The sequence below is a fragment of the Sebastes fasciatus genome, chromosome 21, assembly GCF_043250625.1.
Source record: "Sebastes fasciatus isolate fSebFas1 chromosome 21, fSebFas1.pri, whole genome shotgun sequence".
In the NCBI taxonomy this organism is placed as follows: Eukaryota; Metazoa; Chordata; class Actinopteri; order Perciformes; family Sebastidae; genus Sebastes; species Sebastes fasciatus.
In genome coordinates, this window is record NC_133815.1 from 20,730,089 (window position 1) to 20,757,267 (window position 27,179).

The following is a 27,179-nucleotide window of genomic DNA, read 5'->3' on the forward strand; positions in this document are numbered from 1 at the left end:
GTCCATGTGGGGGCGTGACTGAACGCTGGGTCCCATGGACTGTCCGCAGATACAATACTGATCTATGTGTGCCTGCCAGCAGAGCCACCCGGAGCTCATGCTGAAACACAGAGCTGCCTTTGTGGCTTCCACCCTCACGCCCATATTGTCCTGAACCGAGCCCACCGAGTTAAGGGCTTGTTTCCGCCCTTCCCATGTAGCATCTCCACCTTCCAGGAAACTCAGAAAGAAGAGCATTGATTCACAATACCTTACAGAGCCAAAATGCAGTTATTAGCCAAACCAGACCTGACTTGACCCTTATATTGCCTTTTATGCCATAGAAATGTAATTTGAAAGTGATCAGCATGCTAAATGTGCAGTTACAATGAAGCTTAAAGTGGAAATGAATCAGTCAATCAAGTTATGCTGGTTTACTAAATGGATTTCCACTCTGATAAACAATTACATAACAAACATGACAAATTTAAGTATTCAAAAGAAGAAAAAAAAAGCTCTCACGGCAAAGGCGCCGCCATGTTGCAATAGCACAACCTGTGACGTCACGAGGTTGGTTGGCTCGGTATAGACCGCGAGAGACGGCGACTGAGGAGCGGTCTTGCAGCGTTTGCTGGTGGCACTGAAAGAGCCCTCCGATGGGCGCCAAGTCCAGCTGCAGCTGACTGTCTCCCCGTCTCCCGTCCTCTCCTCTCTCTGATCACCTGTCTCTCCTCCTCTGCTGTCTCATTCAAACCGTTCAAAGACATGGTCGCTAAGAAAATAAACGACGAAAGCACTGCTGCTGACAGCAACCCACCGAGTCGGTCCGTGTGCACGTCGGCTTGGGAGTATAACCGAGTTAAATAGTTAGTTAGCTAGAGGAGAACACAGGTAACATTAGGCTGATAATGTCTCTAGTGTTTGCTTTAGGGATAAGTTTTACTTTGTGACGGGAGTTTTGCTATGCTAATGTTGAGCCGGTAGCTAGCTAGCTAGTCAGCAAAAGCTACCGGCAAGTTACGTAAACAAACGCTATAACGTGGGCTTCAGAATGATGTGGTGCTTTTGGGGCGTTTATTTTCTTAGCAGCCCTGTCTTTGAAGGGTCTGAATGAGACGGCAGAGGAGGAGAGACAGGTGATCAGAGACGGGAGAGGACGGGAGATGTGGAAACAGTCAGCTGCAGCTGGACTCCGTGCCCGTCGGAGGGCTCTTTCAGTGCCACGAGCCAGCGCTGCAGTAACGTTACTGATCTCCGTTTTTCAGCGTCCGTTTATGAAATAGACTGTTTTGTCCTTGGTTTTAACATTGTAAAACTCATCTTTACATCTAGGAGCAATGCAATAGTGTCCCCCCTTTTGTTTTCTTCTGTCCAGTGTCTCCTCAGTCTCCGTATTTCACGGTCCCTATACTGTTGTATCTGTGTAACTCAGCTGACCTAACCAACCGAGTGACGTCAGAGGCTAGAGTACTGCAACATGGCGGCACGAAAGCTGCAGGAAAGATGAAAGCATGACCTGTATGAAAGACGATCTTTTTTCTCTTAAATGCTTACATTTGTCATGTTTCCACTTTAATTTCCATGTTTTTTCCACAAGACTATGACAATGATTTTGTGTTGTAAAAGTCCAAAAACACATGGAAAGACAGCATTACATCTTATCCATTTGTTACAATTTAACCATTCACCCAAAAACGTAAGCTGTAGTTACTGCTCTCTGCCTTAATAGGACGGCATCATCTGGCCACAGCGTCAGAGTCATTTGTGCACTTTAATCAAGTTGATCGTGGCATTTGGATGGTTACCCTTCCTCTCCCAGCTCCCTAACAGCGGCCTAATGATAAGTTTGAATAAGTACCTCTCTGTAGGGCACCGGCAGCACACGGCTTGTTTTCAATCTGTCTCATTTCATTTCCGTCGCTCCGTCTTGCGCACAGATCTCCAATTTGTACTTACTGGAATATAGTTAGGCAGAGAAAAAAAAACACTCCAGTATTTCAAGAATTCACCAGCCACCTACAAGTGACATCTGAAATTAATTGTGCATGGAGGAGTGGAGGGAGGAAAATGTTTTCCATAGAAGTGAAACGCGTGGAGGTCGCAGTCTATTGCATGAGCAATACCACTGAAGGAAAACAATCTTTTACACTGAGAGGGGGAATGAAATACTGCGGCTTTGATTGGAAAAATAATAGAAAAAAAGAGGAGCCCCTAGTTTCTAATTATAAAAACAGAGCCTCGGAATTGTATCTTTATGATTTCCTAGAAGGAATGCCATTTCGTCTAAATGGATGAGAGCCAAAGGAACCCAAACACAGAGGAGTTTGGCTTGAGAAGACGTTAAAAGTGGTATGCTGCCCATTTTAACATATGCACATGCATGTTATTTTTGTGCTCCAACACCGTTCAGTATTTGTGAATTTGCACCAAAATTTGAACTAGTAATTGGAAGGAGACATTTAATTTCAATCACTGGACAGACACCACAGAATAGTGCTACAGGAATGAGTCTTTAAACCTGGAAATTAGTTAGCATTTTAGCACTTCTGGTTCCCTCGTCTGGAAGTCAATGGTTTTTTTTTAATGGGTTTTTAGTTAGATGCCTGAAATAAGGTCTGTGGTTAACACAAGCTGAAGAGAATTTAACGTTTGTTCTACGACATAAAATACGTCAGTTAATATCCCACTTGTGAATTTCGTAGCTTTTATGCATCTTAGAAAAGGTGGTCGCTAACAAGTGGTTAAGCAAGACTAAAAAACGTCATCACACCAATACGTCCACTTTTACAGCCACGTTGTGTATACTCAGGCTCATGTGACCGTGGTGTAGTTTGTTTTTAGCCTAGCGTTAGCTTTTTACTTCTAGCGATTTCATTCACACTTCAAAAATCACGAAAGTGGTGTTCATTCTTGAAGATCATCTTGCTGAACAAAACGTGTAAGCATCATAAACATGTTCGCCACTCGGAAAATCCCATTGGCTTTTTGTCGAGGGAACCCAGGGCGATGCTAACTTCCTGGTTGGCCTACAAAATTACGTCATCCCTGGAGCACAAAACTATTGGAGCCATAAGATGCAAACATAAGGTGTCACACCAAATAAACTTTATAGTCTAGTTTGACTAACAGATTACATGTATGTATACATGTACATACAATGTATGGAATAGTGCACACTTATTTCAGTGCCGAGTCATAAAAAAATCTAACGCCTCAAAGAATTTCATGACACATTTATTGGTGCCCACAAAAACAGAGGCAGAGATTGTTAACTACTTTATTGACCTGCTCATTGCTCATATGCAACTCGACTATAAATAATCACAAGCCAAAAATGTTTGGAACCAGTGCTGTAACCTATAGGGAATGGGAATGTGACGTCACCGACAGCAACTCTGCCATTTTTGGAGGATGAAGGAGTGCCACCCGTTGGCTGTCTACTCCAAGTGTCAAAAGCTAACACAAAACACTACACAGTGAATAAGATTCAAAAGCTGAAATGTAGTATATAGTCAGAGGTGCCCCTGTTTGGTCCAGGTCACCCCATACACACCATGTGGACACCCAGCTCAACACAACCATGCGAATCATAAGCGGGACTATTCGTTCAACACCACTCCCCTGGCTCCCTGTCCTATCCAATATAACCCCCCCACATATCCGGCGAGTAGCATCTACTCAAAGGATGCTTCAAAAGGTCGAAGACTCTCCCCATCTACCAATCCATGCAGACATCTTCAACCCACCCACTGCCCGTCTTCCATCTAGACGACCGATATGGAAGAATACCCCACCAGCCGACTTCAACATCCAATCAGCTTGGGAAAAGGAATGGGAGTCCAAGGATGTCCCAAACAAACATCTGGTGTCAGCCCCCACCCAACAGGTCCCTGGCACCAACCTGCCAAGGATACAGTGGTCAACTCTTAATAGATTCAGGTCCGGACATGGCCCCTGCTTGGCCAGCCTTCACAAATGGGGCAGCAGCCCAAGCCCATTGTGCGCCTGTGGAGAGGTGCAAACAATGGAACACATCATTGAAGCTTGCCCGCTCCACAGTCTAAAAGGAGGGTTAGACACCCTCCATACAGCAGACCAGGAGGCAACTGCATGGCTCAAGGACTTTGCATTCGCTAAATAAATAGAGGTAGACTAACGTTATGGGTTTCATTTTACAAGATACCGGAAGATAAATTTTGCAGTATTAGCCAACGTTTTGTTAGTATTCCGTTAGCATAACATCAGCTAGCTTATCTTTGTCCGAATGATTGGCTTGTAGATCTTAATGTCATATACCTACCCGTTTGTAAATTGGACATCGGCCTCCAAAGATTTACATATTTTGAACTACTGACATGTGTTCACTAACGCCAAAGCGCATCAGTGTCTGTAATGGGTGGCAAACTGTCAATGTCCTCTTAATACGTAAAGATCGATATCTTCAGTTTAGTAATATATCGACTCATTGCCTTTCAGTTTCTCTTTATATGGGTATTTGTCTTTTGCACATACTTTATACATTTCTGATGGTGAAGGATTTACAGATGACAGATGAATAGACCGGTGACAGATAATGACTACCATAGCTCCATACGCCACCCTAAGAAGATGGCGGCGCACTGCAGAATGCTCCGCAATACCAATTCCCTATTCAGCGATCTAAAGCTGATACTGTTATTTATTCTGAAGCTTTCACAACTTCTGAATCTAAAACACTGCTGTATTCCTTATAGAGCTGAGTGTGAACTTGAACTAGCCTTGTGGCTGCGTGTCTATATGAGTGTGTGTATCTGCTCAGCCAGGTCTGTCCAGTGACGGGGAGCCAAGGCTGCAGCTGACATGCCGGCTCTCACACAGCTGATAAGGCCCTCACTGGCTGCGGTGCAGACTGTAGATTAAGCTCTTATAGAAAAGGGAGGAGAAATCTGGCTCATGAGGATGAGGAGGGAGAGGGGATGTTAGTGATCAACCCCCCTCCCCCCCCCCAGCACTGGGCCAACATTATTATCTCTACAGCCCCAACACTGCCCCGTTTCCAGCCTTACTGTCCTTGGAGTAGCCTCGTCTATACCCTCCTTTAGGGGCCGCACACAGACGGCCAAACAATCTGGACACTGGCTTGATGCTCAGTTCAGGGTCCGTATCCCACACACTGCATAAAGCTGACCGAGGGTTACATCAACAATACATTTTAAGGTCCAATATTAATTAGCTTCCATGACTTTGCTTCCAAATATTTGGCAAATGAAGGCAGTTTTGATAAAAAATGAACTCATAATTCAGGAAGAGTTTAGAAGAGCTGTCTTCACATAGCAATTATAACAGAATCCTGATAAAGCTGAAGCGGGTCTTTGGAGTTCAAATACAACAGAGAAGTGTGGCCACTAATTTCCCACATTATTTCCCCAGTAATTCCCAGAAGAAGGTTTCCTGGATGTAATCTGGACCTTATATTATAGTCATACAAGAAAAGTAATACCTGTATACATGAAAACATTAGCCCTGTTTCGACCGCAGGAAATTTCCCCCAGAACTAAGAACCTTTTGAGGAACTTCTTGCATTTTGACCGCAGGGACCAGGGTCTAAAGTAAGTTCCAGGGACATTTTCCGAGGACTTTTTACCCCCCAAAAAGCCCTGGTTGGGGGATAGTATTTTATGAAAGTACCGGAACTTTCGGGGTGGAGTTCGGAGGGATGGCCGTCGCTGATTGGTACATTAGTGATGTGTCTCTAGGTTACACTAGCAATTAATTCCAATTAATTAATGGAAGCATCCAAAGTGAACACCGTTTCCATTCTCATTGTAATAAGTAAAACAAAAATCTGATGGAAGATTTATTGAATTGCTACATTTCAGTACGACATCAAGGAAGACCCTGAAAAAGGTTGCTGTACTGAAACGTAGCTATCCAATCATAACTTTTAAAGAGTTGTTGTTATAGTAAATCTCAGGAGTCGTCCCGTTCGTCAGTCCGTTGCAGGTCAGCTAAACATGCAACAAAAATAAGAAATACATCTACAGGAAAGTACACAGATTAACATGAAGTAATCTCTATAAATAGATTCTGCATTCACATGTAGGATCTGTAAGCAACGGCACAAGATTTTGGTATCGAAAGTGTTCTGGTTTCCGTTTGTAGTCCTAGTAGTATTGACCAATCACGTTCGAGCGGGCTTTGGTTGAATGTAGGTAAACAGTTCATGTGGAGAGCAAAAGATGCGGATCGCATTGGCTGAAATGCAGTCTCGGAACCAACCGGCTATCGTCTGACGATGATTTAGCTTTTTACGGTCTTAAAATTAGCTTGTAAACTGGCTACTAAACAATCCGGTCGTGTACGTCGTAACTCAACTCCAACTCCAGTCTCGTGTTTAAAGTTGCTGATCGGACTGTAAACAATGAGAAGCACACGGAGGAGAAAGTCTTGGCCCGGATGTCCGCTGGCTACACCGGAACCCCAGAAATATAGCCCCCAGAGGCTCATCAAGATTTATGGTTTCCCTGTAATTAGTACCAAATTACAAAGTTCTTTCCAGAACATGTCGTTGCAAATTATTAGGAAATTACAGACCTGAAAATGAAATCATTACCCTAATTATGTTTAATTCAAGGAGGAACAAAACTCCCAACTCCTATATCTAAATACTGTTCATCAAACCAGTTTCAGTTTCTTCATGGCAGAGAAGCAGCTTTGACAAAACAACAAAGCACATGTGTGATGGTACAAATGCAGCAGCGTGAGCTCTGGGGACTTGGTGTCACATGTACAGTATATACGTGGCATCACACATGCATTCTTCAGTCACGGAGTAAAGGCACCCAGGAGAGCTTGGGGGAGCGCTGTGGAGGAGCGGGGCGCATTTCCATGGATACCCACCCATGTCCTGATCGCAGTGGTACAATAGCAATGTGTGCTTGTGTGTGGTGCGCCCATGTGACCGTTCATCTTCCATCACAGCATGCAGTCACTGTCTCAACGGGGGCCTGATCTGGCCAGTGTTGAATGGATGTAGCCTCTCTACTGTCCAGTGAGAGGAAGAATGTAGAAAAACCACCACGGTCGCTGACACTCGGAGGCTTCGGCTGCCAGTAACTCTGTGCCAGGCTCCAATTAAGCAGCCATGCGTCCTACACTGAAACAATGGTATTGTTGGTGGGTACAGTAAGTCCCAGGCATTCCCATGCAGCGCAAACACATAGTGTAAATGATCAAGTTGGTTGCCAATAGTTTGCCTCATGTTTTCATTGTAGAGGGACATGGCACCCGATTTTATCGTTATCAGGCCTTTAAATAGGCGTTATCAGTCGCTATAAGCACCATAGATGTGGGTCAATAGGGGCCTACTACGCCTACTACGTTGAAAAAGTGAAACTTAAAAACAACATGTTCTAACATGTAAAACTGAATGAAACGTCACGCTTTGAACACAAACAAAAAGGCTTCTTTAGGTTTAGGCAACAAAACTACAACTTATTTAGGTTTAGGCAACAAAAATTCAAACTTCTTAAGGGTTAGGCAATAAAAATACAACTCCTTAAGGTTTAGGCACCACAACTACAACTTCTTAGGGTTTAGGCAACAAAAATGAAACTTCTGTAGGTTTTGGCAACAAAAATTCAAACTTATTTAGGTTTAGGCAACAAAACTACAACTCCTTAAGATTTAGGCAACAAAACTACAACTTCTTTAGGTTTAGGCAACAAAAAAACACTTTGTTAAGTTTAGGGTAAAACATTGTGTTTTGGGTTAAAATAACTACATCAAATAATAACCTTGTGGTTTCAAACGGAATGTGAACTCCTGTCTCCTGGGTGAAAGCCCGGTATTGTGTCCCATCCATCGTTCCCAACCTACAACCATTATGGAGTTTCACACTGTCTATACTACAGTGCCTGACTTCCACTTCTCACTACGGTCGCTAGAAGTTGCTGTCATGTTCTTTTATACCTTCTTTAAGTGATCTATCATGTGAATAGATGATAAAACCTGTAGTGGGTGTAGTAGGCCGCTATCGACTAATAACACCTATTTACAAGCCTGACAACAGTTTAATCAGCTGGACATGGAGACACGGAGATACAGGCTGCCACATTTTGACTGGGGTCACTTGAATGTAGCTTTAAATAACATATTTTTCAGTCACTACACACCTCTGCAGTTACGCAGTAGAAACTCTGCAGCCAGAGATGCACACAGTGATAACCTCTTGAGCCTCAGCGGGCAACAAGTGCATTCCAGCGCTCCCGGCTCCCTCTCACCACATCCTACGCACCGCCAACCAGGGTGTTGATGAGTGGGAAACCTGGCAGTAAGTGGAAGGTTGGGTCCCCCAGGGGCCGCCAGGACGCTTGTCCCTCAACCATGGAAACACAGCGTAATGACTACTCACAATGTTGCGGGGACAATTCATGGAACTGCAAGGGGAAGTGCTTTTGGAGATTGTGTTCTCCACACTTCTCACAGGTCTTAGTGGAGTCGGTGGACGTAAGTGGAAGGAGTGGCGTGGTGATCGGACTGCTTGATAAAATAACTTCTGAAAGGGCTCCAACTGATAAGGCCTCCACATCAAACACCATGTTCTCCAGAAGTGAAGCAATTTTCATCGAATGCTCACCGTGAAAGACACTGCTCACATTTTTAGAGGGCATTCAACCTCAAATGCGTGCCAAGATCTTTTTCATTTCTTGTTGTTTTTCCTTCTTTTCCTCCCTCACCGTGTTTCCTCAAATCCCTCCCATGTTTTTCAAACCCTCAGGCCACCTTTTTACATTCTTTCAGGCTCTGAAGACGCATTAGGAGCCAAGAAAAAGCCAGCAACATAAACTCTGGCCATCGCCCTGCTGAACCTCTGGACTTCCTGAGAGAGGGGCCAATCCATCTTGGACTTTTAGCCAGTCCTCCCAATAAAATCGGAACCCACGGTGTGCCGCTTTACAAACACCTCAGAGAAAGGTCACTACTGGGCAGGTTAGCCAAACACAACCTTGGTCCCTTTGCAGACTTAAGTGCTCTACCGCTGGGAGTCAGTCACATAAAATCGCCGCTGTAATGGTTAAGATGAGAAAGAAAAAAAATTAACCTTGACATTGAACTGTGGCAACCTTTGGCAAGTGGCCACAGTTTCTATCTATCTCCGTAATTACCCCATAAACTGTTCAATAAATGGAGAGAGTGCCCTCAAAGAGGGGGTCAATAAATTATAAAAAAAACAGCACGACACATTCTAAACCACCAAATACAAATCAGAAGTTCCAGGCCGCTGACATCTAGCTCCTTCAAATGAACCCTGCAACACCCAGCAGTCTCATTTCATCAAATTCTCCTGAGGTGTTGATTTCCCCACCCGATGCTTCGCTAACCACCGCGTTTCATAACCACTCTGTTGCTCCACCGGATCCATCAGTCAGAAACTCACTCATGGAAATAAACAAACCTCAAAGAACTATCTCTCTATCTTAGTCATCTCTTTCCTCTGAGCGCTGCCACTCAGAGGAAAGAGATGACTGAGATAGAAAGTTGAATTTGAAAGAGAAATGGATGCTAGAACAGAGGAGGCAGGGACAGTGATTGAAGTTCAAAACCAGGGGAGGGGGTGAGGCTCTCTTCTGCCTCACTCCTTTCCTCCCATCCGTGCCGTGCTCCCGTGGCAAAGGCTGGACGGGCGGTAGGAGGGGAGGTAGTTAAAAGTCTATCCTCTCACCCCCCTGACCTCCCACAGCAATGAGCGGAAAAACAGCTGTGGGCTGCACACTCCCTGCTCCTCAAACACTGTCCCACGGGCCCGAAACACTCATATACAAACACACCCGGGCACACTCATAGGATGTGAACCTGTGGATGCACTCTTAACACAAGCACCCTAAGGTCTTCTCTCTTTCCTCTATCTCACAGACACACTTATTACAGGTTATGTAACTTTGAAAACAACAAAAAAAAAAAAAACAGTAGGATGTGAATGACCTTTTTGGTGTTTCAGCCACATTGCGAGCAACGTGATTGTAAGCTGGAAACTGAATTAAGACTAGTTTAGTGGTATGTCTGTCACATATTTAACATATCAATCAGTGGGTTTTCAATGAGGTCGATAGATTCAACAGACTTGCCACAAAGCTGGCCGACTTTGGTTCCAATGAACCGGGTGACCAAGTTGATGGGCTGTCTACTTCTATATAAATTGAACACACGCTAGCACCATTATGTCACTGTTTTAGATCATTCGCTGCTAAAAATTGAAATCCAGATGTAACATTTGAGAGAAAATGCTGGAAGACTGTTCTTTGAAGTGTACAAAAGGCAGTAAAAGGTTATCAGAGGAGTCCAAAATAGAAGTGAATACATTAACAGTAAAAAAAAAAGTTAAAATGCACTGTAAAAACAAATATAAAGCTTCATACTTTTTCTCAATTTCCAATAAGTTGGTTTAAAAAAAAAATTGTTTTTAAGTTTAAATTAAAACTATATATGCTATTTTCTCCAAGGAACATTACAGATTTTACTGGACATGCATCAGACTATGTGGCTAGCTAGCTGAAATGAAAACAGCAGCCTCTTCAGCTACTGTACCTAGCTGAAGGTAATCACAAAACTCAGTCAGTGCAGGTTATATTAATCATCCATAATGCATACTACTGTAGCCTTACTGTACAAAGTCCTGTTAGCTAACCCACTAGCTAAAGCAGTTTTTCATAACTGTTAATGCAGCACAGAAATTGAGTGTTCCAGGGATGATCTTTATAGGCCAACCAGGAAGTCAGCATCGCCCTGGCTATCTCCACAAAAAGCCGACGGAATTGTTCCATTGGGTTTTGGATTATTGCAGAAAACAAAGCTCTGTGGCAAACAAATGTTTATGACACTTACACTTTACTTTCATTTTTACAGAGCCCCCTAGACCCCTAGGAGAATTTTTTTTTATTAATTCGTGCCCTCGAGTTAGTAACTCGTTCCCTTGAGTTAGGTAACTTTGGTGCTTTTGCATAATTTTGGTGAATTTTTAAAGGGAAAATGTTCAATAACTTCAGTATTATACAGTGTAGTATAACTCTAGTCAAGTTGCAGTTTACATCTCCGTCTGTCCAAAATGTCATCACTTCATATTTTTTATCCTGTTAGACATTTGTGTGAAATTGACTTATGATGCCTTTTAAATGAAACTCGTGAGCTTGTGTTTACCACATGGGAAGTCGTGTGCACAATATGCTTGGCGTTCAAGTGGTTAAGTCGCGAGAACACCGCTGTTAAGCAACGGCAATATTAACGTTACTGTCGGCGTCTGGAAGCCACAGCGGCTAATAATTTAGCAAGCTAGCAAGTGGGTAACATAATGCAGTAAATGCAAAGGTAAAATGACAGAGGAGAAAGATGAGGCCGTTGGGAATATCAACATTTCCTCAGACCTAAACGAAACAACATATGGAAAAATTATAATATATTAACTTATTATGCACTGAAAAAATAACTTCCATAACTTCCGCCATTTCTGTCAACATGAAAAAACATGTCACAAGTCGTGAACTCGGAAATTTCAGAAACGTTCTACTTCCGAGGTCGTGAATACGACATGAGGGGGGCGTTCATATGGGCCCAACTCGTAAACACGGTAAACACGACCCCATTTGAAGGCACCAATAATTAGCATATGAATCCTTGATTTATGGCCAAAAACGTGTTTTGTGAGGTCACAGTGACATTTGACCACCAAATTCTAATTAGCTCATCCTTTAAGTCCAATGGACAATTGTGCCAAATTTGAATTTGGTGTTCCTGAGATATTGCGTTCACAAGAATGGTACACAAGGACGGACGGACAATCCAAAAACATAAAAAATTAACTAGTCAGAGATAAACAGAGGAGCGAAATAAATACCACTTTAATTTATTTATGAAGTTACTGGAAGTAGAAGAAAACTTCTGTATCTGTTCTACATTTTGTCAGTTTTGGATAATAAACAAACCCGGAGTTTTCAGTTTGCAATAAAAACTTGATTATTCCATCTGTATTGTTACATTAATACAAAAAAAATAGTGATTTTGTTTGAGGTGTAAACGGATGTTAGTGGTTCATGTAAACCATAACATCTATGTACAACAGATTTTCAATCTAATAAAGCTGTGAATCTACAGTCTTATCTCCTAAAGAGCGTCTGGCAGAACTTGGATCAGTTTCCACAGTATTGGCTTTAATTACAACAGAGTAGGTGTCTACAGTAAGATACACAGCAATCACTCCCTTATTCCAGGTCCCAAACACTTGCACATGCAGGCCTCAGTGACACCCTCCAGTGTCCGTGTTGGGAACTATAGTCCAGCAGATGAATTCAACTGCAGAAGCTGCCCCTTGCCTCCTCAGTGAGGCACCAGAAGGTGTCCACCAAAGCTAAAGTGATAGTAAGAGGATGGAGCTGAGTCTTAGCTTTTCTTTTGCTGATTGTTATTCTTCAAGGAGTCCAGCAAGCTCTTGATCCTCTCACTGGCCGGCTCCCGTTTCCTTTTCTTGCGACCTTTGATCCCTGCGACCTGGGTGGGCAGGAGGAGGGTGGCGAGTCCCCAAGGCGTGGAATCCTTTCCTTCGTTACCCCCTGTGGGTGTGTTGGTTTCACTCTGCTGGAGCAGCCAGGAGCTCTCCTGACACAGAGCCACGAAACGTTCGAGCTGCGTGGCGTTGACGTTCTTGCTGACGTTCAGAGAGGTTTCGAACGGGTTCTGGATGTGCAGCGGGACTACCGCCGGCTTGTTCTGCTCTTTGCCCTAAAGAACGGGAAAGGAACAAGGCTGGCAGATTAAAACACATTTCGCGAGCAGCAGCAGCAGCAGCAGCCATAAGCGCAGTCGCTGCATGTACTGCATGTTATGGTCCATCTATCTCGTTGGTCACGGTTTTAGGTCTTTGCCGCTGTATCTGGGGAACCTATAGCTGACTGCGGCATCTCTCAGCAGGCTAGCAGATGAGAGAGGCAAAGACATGGCTCTGGAAGACATTGACTTGAGTTGTGAAAAGTGAGAATAATTCAGAAAGTGACAGGAATGAGCTAGGCTGCCATGGAAACCCGCTATGCGCGCCGAACGCGTTAGCAACGGAAGCATATATGATCTGTGCCTCTGTCTGGCAGTCATGGCTGTCACATGAACCATCAATGTGTGGGTCGGAGAGAAGTCAAGAACCTCCCATGCTGCTTTGCATGCCGTATCCAGACTAAAGAGGCTGGAAGGATAAAGGGATGGAGCTGTGGGAGGGGGCAGAAGATGGCAACATAAAGCCATCAGTCAGAGGAGGGGAGCCGAACCGGAGAATTGTAGCACAGTAAAGCAGATTTATGGCTGTTGCTCCACTGGTGAAAGCCTATAGGCACGGGTCACGGCCACCGTCTACCTGCAGGCTTCCTCTGCGGTGTCAAACTTGATATTAGTCTCATATATTAAGCTGCAGGGTCTCTCTTTCTCAGAGGCATCAATTCATTAAACTCTCCAAGAACTAGCAAAGTCCCTGCATCTCATATAATGCGTCACCAAAGCATGACCACCTACTTTATCAACTTCATTTCTAGGGTCAAAAGTAATGTGATAATAAAATAAGATAAATAGGATATTATTCAATGTTACAAATTTTTAGAGGTATGTTAATTAATAAAAGGTGTAACGATTCATCTACTACATCGATAGGTACTCGGCAAGTTGTCCTTCACGGAGGACATATAGATTTAAAATTGATTTTGCAAGGTAAATAATCTATCATATTGATACTAAGATTTTGCACAATAAATGTTATATGGATGTATTTAACACTTTTAACAGTAAAAAAATGTTAAACGTTACTCCGGTTCACTCTCCCTGTGTGTGACGTCATCGATATGCGCCAGCTAGCGCCAATAGGCTCGTTCGGGAGCCAGGCCTGCGCAGAACCGATCACCAGCGATCGCCGCGCAATGCATGCCGGTTAGATTTGTGTGCGACTTGATGCCGACTCGCTCCGACGACGCGGGCAACGATAACCTCACGAGATCGAGGCGGCCGCAGTTTTTAGAGCCAGGCGCCTCAGCTGCTCTCCACCGACTGCAAGACCCAGTGGATTATGGGAAACGCCTGACTCGCACCTGATCAAAGAGCTGATTAGCTCTTAGTTTTGACAGCAAACACCACGTGTTGTAGAAAGTCACAACTTTCTGTGTAGTTGTAATATTTAACGCTAGATTGTATTAGTCTCATGTTGTGTAATGAAGGTTTCATCTGTTAACAAACATATCTTGTGTGGTTGATAATAATAATTATTTTAATAATGAAGGTTATTTTTATATAACACTTCGTAACACTTATAACACGAGTGCTCATTATGTGCTTTACAAGGCTGACATAAAAATAAAAAAGGATAGAATCCAATGCCAGATACACGCACGTTTCCACATAGATCTACAAACAAATATAAATAAATTCCAACGTGGTCTGAAAACTATAAGTGGCCAACAGATCGGATCTAACAGGAAGTAACTTTTTCTGTGACTTCCTGTAAATTCGTTGAAGGCTGCTCAAAACGGCTGGAAACTGTCCGACTTGACCTCAGCTTTTTGTCACCGTCGCCCTGCTGCTGCCGCCTGATCTCGTCTACTTTCTAGGCGAGGTGCAGCTCACCTCGAACGAGCCGATTCTCAGAAAGACGACAACAAAAGGAAGCAGGACTGATGGCGGGGGAAGAGCCAGACGAGCAATTGAGGTTTTCAGCGTGTGGAAACATTTTGGCTTTTACAAAAAAAGGGAGATGTCCTGGATGAATCGCTCGCTGTTTGCAGAATATGCAAAGGCCAGATAAAATACAATCTTTCCACACACCTACTGAGACGCCATGGGATTGTTAACACCAAACGCCCAGGTAACCCTAGCAGCATTCCCGCAGCGGCGCCAGCTAGCCCTGCAAAAGCCTCGCCAACATTTTTGGTAAGAAATTAGGCCAAAACTCACCTCAGGCTCAAGACATATATTTGCCATTAATTGTTGTGTTTACTTGTTTATATCCATAATTATTTATCCCTGATCCCTTACATGAAAAACGTTGAGGAATCTGTCACTGGCACTGTTGAGTATCCAGCTATGTATTTCACAGTCACACTGAGTGAATTAGTTACTGTATCGATTTCAAGTCATTGAATCGTATCGCTGTAGATGAGCCGAATATCGTCCTTGAATCGTATCAGAACCATTGAAAGTGATACGTATCACATCGTTGTAAAAATGTTTCGTTACACCCCTATTAATGAACCATCCTGCACATCTAGAGAGGATAAATCAGCCCTGACTACTCCCTCTGATACCTTTCAGACACAGTATAACTTGGAAACAGATTTCCAACCATATTGGCTTGATGTTTCCCCTCCATTTTATTTATAAAAGCTCCAGAGCTCCACCATGGACTCTCTCTCAGTGCCTATAAACAGTATTACACAGGCAGCAACAGGCTGAATACGGGTCTAAATAGAATAAATATGCGTTTGTTTACGCTTAGCCCGATGGAGCTCCTAATTGGGAGCGCAGCTCAAGGGCGCCGGGCCCTGTGGGGCTGCCATCAATCACATATGACAAGGACAGCTGACGTCTGTGCGTGCGTGCGTGTGTGTGTGTGTGTGTGTGTGTGTGTGTGTGTGTGTGTGGGAAGACGCCATCCGCCAAACACTGCCTTTATTACCAACAGATTTCTCTGCTGGAGCTCAGCTCCGAGGCTGGGAGGAAATGTTGAAAGGAGCTTGAACTGGGTTCCCCTTGAGCGCCGAGGTTCTTTCTGAATAGATTTTTATTTATGCTCTGGTTTCTATCAGCGATGCAACATTTTGATTTTCAAGTAAAATTAGAAGAGTAGTAGTAGAGAGTAGTAGAGTTAACAGGGTTGGACGGACCGTTTTGTTTTTTGTTGTTACCATTATAGTTGTTTGAGAGTTACAAAAAGCAATGGCCAATGTCCACTTTTTTACATAAACGCATAACATATACAAAAAATGTTTGATCAGTATCCCTTAAATATGTTATTTTAATGAATGGTCAGTGCTCTCTGGTGGACAAACAAAATAACACCGACACTGGTTCAAAATTATATATCAAACAAATCTTTGACATTTGGCATAAGATCAAAGTTGCAAAGTGCACAAGAATGAGACTAAAGCCCTTTTCAGACATGGAAATCACTGTTAAGGTGACAGCTATTCGTCATTCAGACATACTGTAGGTGACTTCCAGCCTCACTCAGAGATTAGGGGTGGAAGAAAATATTGATACACATGAGTATCACAATATTATGTTTTGCGATACTGAATCGATTCTTACATTAACCTCTTAAAAATCCTATGACCCACCGGCAGACCTGGCCGCTATTGTGTCTTTTGGAGGTCGTAGCGGGCTCAATTAAAAAGCTATGGCGAAGATAGTGGCATCATATGACACTAAGAAACCTAAGGAATCAATTGGTACCAACCATGTCGTACTTGCATGTCACGAAGGAGGCTAGATAAAGCTCCAAACTTGTACTACATTTTGGAGAGGAAAAACTGGTATGGCTATTTTCAAAGGGGATATGATTACTATCTTTGCTGTACGGCCTGGCTCAGATCAAACCCTTTGTAAAACATGAACAAATACATAAAGAGAATGAATGCTGTAGAACTTCTAAGGCTTGCCTGCTTGCCCGGGAAATCTCTTTTTTCCGGAGATGATGATGGAAGTAGCGAAGGAGTGAGCCTTCTTTTTATTGTATTGTTGTTTTACCACTGTACAGCACTTTAGTCAACTTTTGTCGTTTTTTAAATGTGCTCTATAAATAAACTAAACTTGAAACTTAACACTTGAGCCATCTCACTTCCTCCTCATCTCTGCTGAGAGTTGCACATGCGCAGTACCGATTGGGAACTTGTGAGAAAATGGCGACGGGTAAAGACAAAGTTTATAAGCTGATATGCAAGCGAACATTTCGATTGTCCTCGAAACAAGGAGTTCAGTTGGGTGCCGGAAGAGAGGATGTAGGCGAAACTCCAACTATGTATTGCGCAGTTAGCCACAAATTTGAGAGCAAGGCGGTTAAAAAAAATGACAATTTACTTTAGTCTTTGTTGATATTTGATAACCACTAATAAATCAAATAATTTGTATAGGGGCATGTAAAAATTGACATTGAGCAAGTAGATTTCTGACCCACTTACAAACATTAACGTTGAATCCTGCTTAATGGATGTGAATAATCATACATACCTTTCTGATATTTATGGACATCCTGTTGAATGCGAAGGTGGCGTAGAACTCAAAGAATTCCCGCAGTAGTTGCTCTGAGACAAAAGCGAGAAAAGTCAAGTTAGCGGTGAACAGAAACATCGGTATCAATCAAACTGAAATGTAGCCCGACTTCGCCCCCCCCCCCGTTTCTATGCTCTCGTGCTCACCCAGCGGTTCCGTGTTGCTCTGGAGCTGGATCTTTCTGAAGTCGCTGACAAACGTGCAGTCGTTCCCCTCAATCATGCTCTTGTCCGCGGGACCTTGTGGGACGAGAGCGGGAATACAAGGTAAATTACTGCCTTTACACGCCTGTGATGGTCATAAACAAGACACAGATGGATGGTGTGGGTGCATTCATGGAGAGAAGACAGACATACACAGGGGGGAGGAAGGAGAGAGAGCAGGTGCTTGGACGTGTGTGTGTCAAGGTGGTCAAAGAAAAGGAAGAAAGAGGGCTTAGTTTGTGTCCTTGCTTGGTTGGTTTGCTTCTCCAGCAATGCCCTTGTTACCAGTCTCCTTCACCACAATGAGGCTGGTGGTGTGTGTGTGTGTGTGTGTGTGTGTGTGTGTGTGTGTGTGTGTGTGTGTGTGTGTGTGTGTGTGTGTGTCACACCACTGTTTAAATAGCCGCCTGTATGCTCACGCATGTGTGTCCGGAGGAGGCGGGGTCATCGACCTTCCCAGAGTGATGGCCCTTTTATTGTCCCGTAAGCACTCTGTGTGATAGAGTCTGCGCTAAACGGGGCCGAGGAGGAGGAGGAGGAGGGGGATGGGGGAGGAGGGACGGGGGAGAGGGGTTGGAGGGTGGAGGGTGGGGGGTAGATTGCTTTTGGAAGGCAATTATCAGGCAGCCAAGGTGACAGAGAGAGGCAGAGATGGAGGAACTGCAGTGGACTTGCAGGCAAGACTGGTGTGCTGGCGGTTAAATGATGACAGAGCACATCCATTACAGATGTATACATGGTAATAAAGCATAGTATAGTATGCTCTTAAGTCTTGTACGGAGCCAAAAATGGGAACCGCCAGGATTGTAGAAATAAAAGAAAAACAACAGCAGACACTCTGCGGCTGGTGAAGGACAATTAGTGTGCATGTCAGAGCGGAGATAATCTAGAGCAATGGGGATCCTGACCTGCGAGACAGGATGGGAAAAGCAGAAAAAAAACATATTTTTGCTACATCATCTTATGTTCATGTTTATGTCTTCCTTTAATCTTTGCTTTCTGTGAATTATTGGATAACTTTATCTTTAAAAATAAGGAAAAAAAAGTCACTGGTCAATGGCTAGACGCGTGAGGAGGTCGCAAGTAGATATTGCTTTGTTTTAAGGGCTCACAAGCTAAAATCCGTTGAGAACTTCCTCTCTTGAAATCATAAATATTATAGCTGAAATAATTAGTTTAAAGTCAAAACGATTAGTCGATTAACCCGTTACCAGCAACTAGTCTGAGGATCGTTTATTCAGATAAAGGGATAGTTTGGATTGTATGAAGTGGGTTTGTATGAGGTACTTATCTAGAGTGTATTAACCTACAGTACCTTCCCAGCTCCGGCTTTTCTTTGACTTGTGTGAGCTTTAGCAAATTGTGATGGGCGTCTCTACCATTGTATAGATCACGCGACTAATTGATAAATTGAGAAAATAATCTGCAGATTAGTTATGTGTAGCCATAAAAAAAAATCAAAAATGTTCTCTTATCAAGCATCTTTAATGTGAAGATTTTTTTGCTTTCCTTTGTCTAATCTGATAGTAAACAATATTTTTGGGGGGGTGTTGGGCTGATTTGACAGACAAAAAAGCTTTCTGGAAATTGTAATGAGCCATTTTCTGACAAATTATTATGAGATTAATCAATCGATAATAATAATTTATCTGTCGCAGCCCTAATAAAGTCAAACTCTTATATAAAATGTATTTAATGGAAATTTTAATGACTAAATAGGTTCACTTTTACACATGTATAGGGATTGTTGCAACATTACAAAGGCTGGTGTCTTCCTTGACACTGAAATACCTTATTGAGGGAGACTCTTTGGCGTTATCAAATCTACAACAGCATATCTTATTTGCTGGTCTGACTGCAGCTGTACTGTATGGATGGAAAACCTCACCTAACTCGAGCGTACTCAGTGGTCAAATTTTTTCTTGATAAGTTGAATGTATGGTGAAAAACAGCACAGAATTAATGTATGAACTCCTATAGTTGATACGGTGAGATGTCTATTGCGGAACACTGCTTTGTTTTGGTCTTGGGTTTATCTTTTCATAACATCATTATGCAGTGTTATTTATATTTGTGTGTAGAAAAGCATTACAACGTTGATCACAAAAACTAACAAAGGACCTCTGGAGTGAATTAAAGTGACATGATATGGTGCTCGGTGGTACCTGCAAGGTCCCTGAGATGGTCTAGGGTGGGGATGACGGGAGGGCTCCTCCTCTGCAGGAAGAACAGCACCATGACGGTGAGGGAGAAGTTGGTGATCCAGGCCCCGGGGATGGTGCTGGTGATGCCGTGAGCTCGGGCCCAACAGCGCACGGCGAATACCAGTAAACGCACCCGTGGGTCCAGCTCTCCGTACAGGTAGAGCAGCTCTGTGCTCTTCATCGCCACCCTGTGGAGGACATACAGGATTACTACTGCTGTTCCTACTGCATTGTTCTGATGGGGGCCTTCGTTGGGGCTGTTAATTTCAAGGTTCTTTATTTGTCATTTGTCAATTCCAGCAAAGCAGTCACTGGCAATGAACATCTTTGGTCTCAAGTTCCTTCAACAATGCTCATAAAATATGTATATTTAAAACAGGAAATCACACAAGTAAATGTAAATGCAAAATGATAATCTGAGGCATAAAATAGTGCAGTTAAAATATAGGGATTGAATATAAACATAAGTAAACATAAAATAGTAATTTAAATTTGTAATTTTGTTGAAGACAGTATTTCAGATGGGAAAACTGAATGTAAACAGGATGTAGTATGTATATGTATGATGTATGAGTGAATATTGAAATATTAGATTTTTCTGCATTGTTAGTTTGCTCTATTATCCAAAATAACTAACAATTAATAATTATTATTAGGAAAACTAGGGCTGTCAAAGTTAAGTTTACGATAATATCGCGTTAACACAAATTCATTTTAGCGCCACTATTTCTTTTACACGATTTTAAGGTTTTAGAGGGCTCTGTTTTAAAGCTAGAGTGACGATGTATGAAACTAGACATCATAAGGAATCCATTGGTACCAACCATATCATACTAGCTTGTCGAAAAGGAGGCTAAATAACACTCCAAACTTATGCTACATTTTAGTGAGGAAAAACTGGCATGGCCATTTTCAAAGGGGTCCCTTGACCTCTGACCTCAAGATATGTGAATGTAAATGGGTTCTATGGGTACCCACGAGTCTCCCCTACAGACATGCCCACTTTATGATAATCACATGCAGTTTGGGGCAAGTCATAGTCAAGTCAGCACACTGACACACTGACAGCTGTTGTTGCCTGTTGGGCTGCAGTTTGCCATGTTATGATTTGAGCATATGTTTTATGCTAAATGCAGTACCTGTGAGGGTTTCTGGACAATATCTGTCATTGTTTTGTGTTGTTAATTGATTTCCAATAATAAATATAAACATATGTTTGCATAAAGCAAGCATATTTTCCCACTCAGTTATGGATAAGAGTATTAAATATTTGAAAAATCTCTCTTTACGGTACATTTTGAGCTGCGATTAATTTGCGATTAATCACGATTAAATATTTTAACTGAGTGATAGCCATCGTATTTATGTATGTAGCTCTGTATATTATGACTCTCACTTCTTGGCTTGTTCTTTGATATTGCTATAAAGTTATTATCACGTGCTTTAGTATGTCTATCCTTATATATATCCTTATATATTCTCATAACGTTAATTGTTTGTGTTAAATATGTCATTATGTAAGAGGATCCTATTTCCAATGCTCTTTACCAATAGTGTAAGCATCCCATTACTGTTTTGTACAGTAGATATTCCTAGGAAAGCATCACTATAAACCTCTTGATGCCAGTCCAAGCCTTTGCGTGTCCTTCATGCCCTTTAGTGCCTGTATTTCTGCACGTATTTAGTGTCTATTTGATCCCGTTGAGTTCAGAAAATGAAATACTGTATTGTGTTGAATGTCAAGGGTCAGTGAAACTACAACTGCAACAAAACCACCACCAGAGAGCAGCCTTCAGCTCGTCACAGTGACTGCTTCACACACACACCTCAGGCAGGAAAAAGTGCTGTGCTACAAAGATTATCAGAGGACAGTTAGAGAAAAAGTCCCCCCTCACATCCACCCACAGCCGGTGGTTCAACCTTATTTCCTTTGAAACTGCAGGGTGGTTTTCTGTACGTTAGCATGTGTGTACGTGTTTGTGCTTCCATCGGCAGAGACCACAACGTGTTGAATGTTGGAAGGGAAGAAGTGAAACACAAACAAGCACCCTCTTTGGCCCCCTCAAGTTCAGTTTCGCCGTGGCATGCATGCAACTATACCATCGCAGCACATCCTGCCAGAGTCTGCTTTCTGTTTGGGGCTTTTGCAACGCCAGAGGTGATATTCAGGACGACATAAAACTAGCAGTTTCTGTGAAGCAAGAGGCCTATGACCAACTCTAAGTGACATTTCGAGACACGACTCTCCCGATTTTGTATTAATGAATCATCAGTGAATCATTGCACCAGCAGAGCCATGACAAATAATTGTTTCATACCGTTTATGTATGGGAAATAGGCAATGGTCTTATATTATACAGTATGTGCACAGGGTGAATACCTGTTGTTGGCTGTGAGGTCACACTGAAAACCGGAGGGCTGGTGGGCGAAACGGACCAGGGGGCATCGGGCGTTGAGAATCTTCTGCACCCCCACACATCCGGGCCCAAACTGGTCCACGCACTCCCCGATGACGGACAGGATGCTCTGGGTGACGGACCGCTCGGAGGTGGCCCTCTTCATCTGGTACTCCAGGGACAGACCTGAGTTTGGCTGCACACACAAGAGTTTTAGAGATTTTAATGATCCTAAATCACCCTCTGTTTGTTACCTAGGTAACTATATTTACTCTACGGCATCTTATTTGGGTTTACACATTCTTTGTTCGTGCACTATATTGTGCGCGCCAAAGATCCTGTGATGGAATGAAAAAGTAGTATCATAGCACAAACAAAACTTGACTTAGCTTTGCCTTCAACACCTTTGGCACCTATCAGTGATGTGTTTCTCAATTCACTGCTTACTATATAGAGTAAACTGTTGAGTTTTCAATATGTAAGGAAGCAGCACCATTTGAACCTGTTTAAGAACCTGATTTGGCCTTTATAAGCAGTATACAAACATCTATTAAATGGTTTATAACACACTATAATGTAGTTGTATGCAGATAGAAATACATTTCTAAATGTTCATTCATGTAAAGACATCTTTTATAATTGTAATGTAAATGTAAATGTAATATCATTTATTATTTAATGGAGCTTCCTAGCGAAAAGTATTTCACACGTTTGTACCTGTACAACCGGCGTGACGATAAACATCTTGAATCTTGAATCATAAACAACATAAACAAAGTGTATTGTACTTATAGCTGCTTACAACTACATTATAGTGTATTATTTATTTATTCATTTATTATATCCACACAAATATATGTTAATATATATTACGCGATAATAACGTGCAAATTCGTTTTAGCGCCATTCATTTCTTTAACGCATAAATGCAACTTGCGAGGTTGTAGTGGGCTTGCAAGGAAAGATTTTCATGTAGTTTAAAAAAAGATATATATATATATATATATATATATATATACACAAATATGCATAAAGCAGCATATTTGTCCACTCCCATGTTCATAAGAGTATGAAATACTTGACAAAGGTACATTTTGGCGTTTAGCCTTTCGAAAACAACATGTTCTCTGCGGTCAAAAACCTATTTGCTCTCCTGCTGAACTTATACAACGGGTGGCTCGCACCTGTATTAACGGGGCGGTCTAGCAGCATTCTAACAACACTATAAATTACATTTATTAAACCACAATAACAAAAAAATCTATTTTGGCTCTCTTTCTTAACAAAAAGTTATCAAATTAATAAACGCTCCTCTTTTACTGTATGTCATCTCAATAACAAGGAGGGAAAATGGTTTAATTTCTTATATCAAGAAATAAATTGTAAAATTTTACCAGCACAATGCCAAATGATTCTGATACTTTTCAAACATATAGCTCTGCAAATAAAATATTAAGTATTTTCAGACATAATTAACTGAATTTATGCAAACCCTTTACCGTTTTACCTTTGTTTGATTTCAAAGTAAAAGCTTCAAAGAATATCAAAGACAAGCTTTCATGCAAAGCAGCTAAGCATGTCTGCACGATTTTATGGTTGGTTTGGTTTTTTGGTCTTTGTCATTCACAGCTGTCTTCGGTTTCACTCTGCCGAACTCAGCCTTCACAAAACTCAGATGGCGGCAAATGACTGTGGCCACAGCAGCTGGTAGCTGTTTCACTTTTTTGGTTTGGAAAGGCTTAGTTGTTGCAAGTGGAAAGAGGTGCTTCAATTTGTCCAGCTCAATGTGCGTTGAATCAGTATTACCAAGTACCAAAAAACATTAATTTGATGTAGTAACTGTTTACCAAGCACAACTTTCTATTTTGTAAATTGAAAATGTTATGTTGGGCAATATGAATGTAATCACCCCGTGTCAGCTGGTGGCTTTGGTTTCACAAACTAACCTCATTTAGTCTAATGGTGCCTACTAAATGACGACCCCCAAACTCCCATTATTACCATCTTTATATTTCTCCCACTGATGCCGTCCAGGTCCAGAAACATGTCCAGGTCACAGCCCAGCTTTCCAAAGCCGTTCACCGATGAGCCAAATGGCCTTATCGTGCATTCTGGGAAATAAGCAGCGGCAATGTCCTTGAGCAGAGAGCAGACGAGGAAACGCAGTCGGCTGTTCTCCTCTGTTAGCTGATAGACATCTGTTAGGGAGGTTATCTGCTGGTCTATCTGAGGGGAAATGAGGACAGAAGCCATGATTAACACTTTATGCAACCTACTGAAGTGGATTCACACATGTATTTGTTTTTAAAGGGGACATATCATGCTGATTTTCAGGTTCATACTTGTATTTTGGGTTTCTACTAAAACGTGTTTCCATGCTTTAATGTTCAAAAAACACATTATTTTTCTCATACTGTCTTTCTGAATATACTTGTATTCATAACGCTGCATTTTAGCGCCCGTTTCTCTTTATCTGCTCTGATTGATTTGTGGGGAAAATATGGATGCCTATAGTTAACAGTCTGTCAAAAAGTGAGTCGTACAATATCGGCAAAGTGTTTCAGAGACGGAGAGAAAAGGTTGCTAATAGTTTAGCCTTCTGCTAACAGAAGGAGAAGGTTAACTATTAGCAACATTTTCTCTCCATCTCTCAAACGTTTTGCTGATATTGTAGCTCGCTGGAGCCTTGAATCACAGCTTGTCATCTCAAATGTCTGTGATATCTCGATTCTGGCACCCAACAACGCAGCAAGATGACATTTTAGATGTGCACCTTTAGCCCACTGCTTGTGTTAGCCTCCAGTCTTTCCTTTGTTTTGCCTACAGCGAACACTGTGACGTCATCATGACGTCCACACAAAAAGGGTCTATAAAGCCAGCTTCTGACATAGGATGGGGAGCCCGATCTGAATGGCTTGTTGAATCACATGTTTTCTGATCTAGACAGCCCACAAAACACTGACTGGGGTGTCTTATTTCACAGTTTGTAGGTTGGTAGGCACTCCAGATACCCAAGTGAGTTTGTCATGACGTGTCTCCTTTAAAGTTGAATCCAGGTCACTGGATAAGTCTTTTAATCTAAACTGTAAATCTGGGTGTGATAACTCAACCACTTACACTTTCCTCTGTGGACAGTCTCTGAATGAGCTCGTTGATGGGAATGGTGGTTTGTGGTTGGCACAGTTGGCCTGACTGCTGGTTTGGTGATTCCGCTGCGCCGAGGCTCCTCAGTGAGAGCAGTCTCGATTTAAAAGGCACCGTGGATTCATGGCTGACGCTGGGGATAGCAACTCCTTCGAGTAATGAGGCGACACTTTCCCGGTTGGCAAATTCCACCACAGCATACACGCCCTAGAGGATAACACCAATACACACAATTTCATCATCCATTTGAATCCTAGCATGACAATGAATTTTGTCACCTTTAAATATGTTGGTAAACAATACGTGTTTATCAGAGGAACTTGGGTCATTCACTTACATAGCTTTCATAGAAGAAGTATTTCTTGATATCTCCATGTCTCGATAAATACTTGAGGAACTTTTTCTCACTGGTTCTGGAGGGGCAGCTGATGAGAACAGATCTCTCCGCCTGTTCTTGTCTCTCTGCCTGGACGGCATACAAAGATTTGCAGCCATTCGTTTCTTCTGACAACAAAGAAGCAGAATATTCAACAGTTAGGCGACATGAATAACGTTCAGTTTTTCTTTGTGGACATGTATTAATAGATAGATAGATAGATAGTAACTTTATTGATCCTAAGGGAAATTCAAGTTTCCAGCATCACAGTTCCATAGTGCAAAACAAGTTAGTAAAAAGGCAGTAAAAAAGTTAGTAGTGCAAAGTACAAAAAAATAAACCAGATATAAAAATACAAGGAGATGAAGAAAACTGTTAAAAGTGAATATAGTGCAGGGTAACAGCTGTGATACACGACTATTAAAAAAGTGAATATAGTGCAGAAGAGACTGTTAAAAATGAGTATAGTGCAGGGTAACTCCAGTAGCTTAGTCTACATATTCCATACATCACATAGCACGTCTTATGAACTCTTAGAAACAACTCTTCAATTCGGCATAGATATCATCCACTAAGCAGCATCTATTAAAATCTAGAGTTCATAAGACGTGCTATGTGATGTATGGAATATGTGTATGTGATTATGGCATGCATACATTTGCTGAATGTGCCACATACTGTAAATTGACAGTTTTTGATGCTATTAAAGACCACACTTGTGCAGATAATGCTGCAGTTTGTCTGACAACAACAACAACAACAACAACAACATGCTAACTACTACACAGGGATGAACAATAATAATGCACAAAGTGCATTTTCATAGACTAAGCTACTGCAGTTACCCTGCACTATATTCATTTTTAACAGTCTCTTCTGCACTATATTCACTTTTTAGCAGTCTCTTCTGCACTATATTCACTTTTTAGCAGTCCTGTATCACAGTTGTTACCCTGCACTATGTTCAGTTTTAACAGTTGTCTTAATCTCCTTGTATTTTTATATCGGGTATATTTTTTTGTACTTTGTACTACTAACTTTACTTCACTACTTCACTACTAACATACTTTGCACTATGGAACTGTGTCAATTCGGCATAGATATCATCCACTAAGCAGCATCTATTAAAATCTAATCTCATCTGAAATGACAGCTATCACTTTACACACAGAGGACATTTCACTTAACTAAGACTCACAGGTGGACAAACACAAAGCCGAATTGTACCGAAGCCCTAAAAGTTTCTTTAAGTTTTCATTTTCTATGAAATAAGTCAGGCATTTTGCACCATAGCCAAAAGATACTTAAAACTTTAAAAAACTGAATGAAGTTTGGCATGACGAGTCAGGGCTATAGAAAGTACTCAGTTTGTCTGACAGCTTCACAAACTAAAGCTTCACCTTGAGCAGCGACGACATTTGTCCCAATACTCCTGTGAAGACATGTCTCGACCTTCTTCTGTAGACATTTCACCAGACTAACTCGTCTCTTCATGTGTAACCTGCACACTGCTAAGAAGGACGCCATAGCTGCTCCTAAAGAGACGTCAAGGCGCATGTGCGTTGGTTTTGTCTACAGCAAGAGAGAAAGACCAAATCAGACTAATTCGCGA

The 27,179-nt window shown here is 42.1% G+C and overlaps 1 protein-coding gene across 3 annotated transcripts; it reads right to left on the bottom strand.

The window, feature by feature from the left end:
* Positions 1-11,832: 11,832 nt before the first annotated feature.
* Positions 11,833-27,146, bottom strand: mtpap (mitochondrial poly(A) polymerase). 3 transcript variants are annotated; one of them, XM_074621632.1, is made up of 9 exons: positions 26,968-27,146; positions 25,529-25,692; positions 25,165-25,398; positions 24,049-24,273; positions 22,032-22,243; positions 19,613-19,839; positions 17,391-17,483; positions 17,203-17,276; positions 11,833-12,729 (listed from the first exon to the last, which is right to left on the bottom strand). In XM_074621632.1, the coding sequence occupies exons 1-9, from the start codon at positions 27,122-27,124 to the stop codon at positions 12,391-12,393; spliced, it is 1,725 nt and encodes a 574-aa protein (XP_074477733.1). In that variant the 5' UTR covers positions 27,125-27,146; the 3' UTR covers positions 11,833-12,390. The 3 variants fall into 3 exon arrangements, with proteins under 3 accessions (XP_074477733.1, XP_074477732.1, XP_074477734.1); XM_074621631.1 differs by having other exon boundaries at positions 25,529-25,695; positions 26,968-27,145; XM_074621633.1 differs by having other exon boundaries at positions 25,529-25,657; positions 26,968-27,127.
* Between the last annotated feature and the right edge of the window lie 33 nt (positions 27,147-27,179).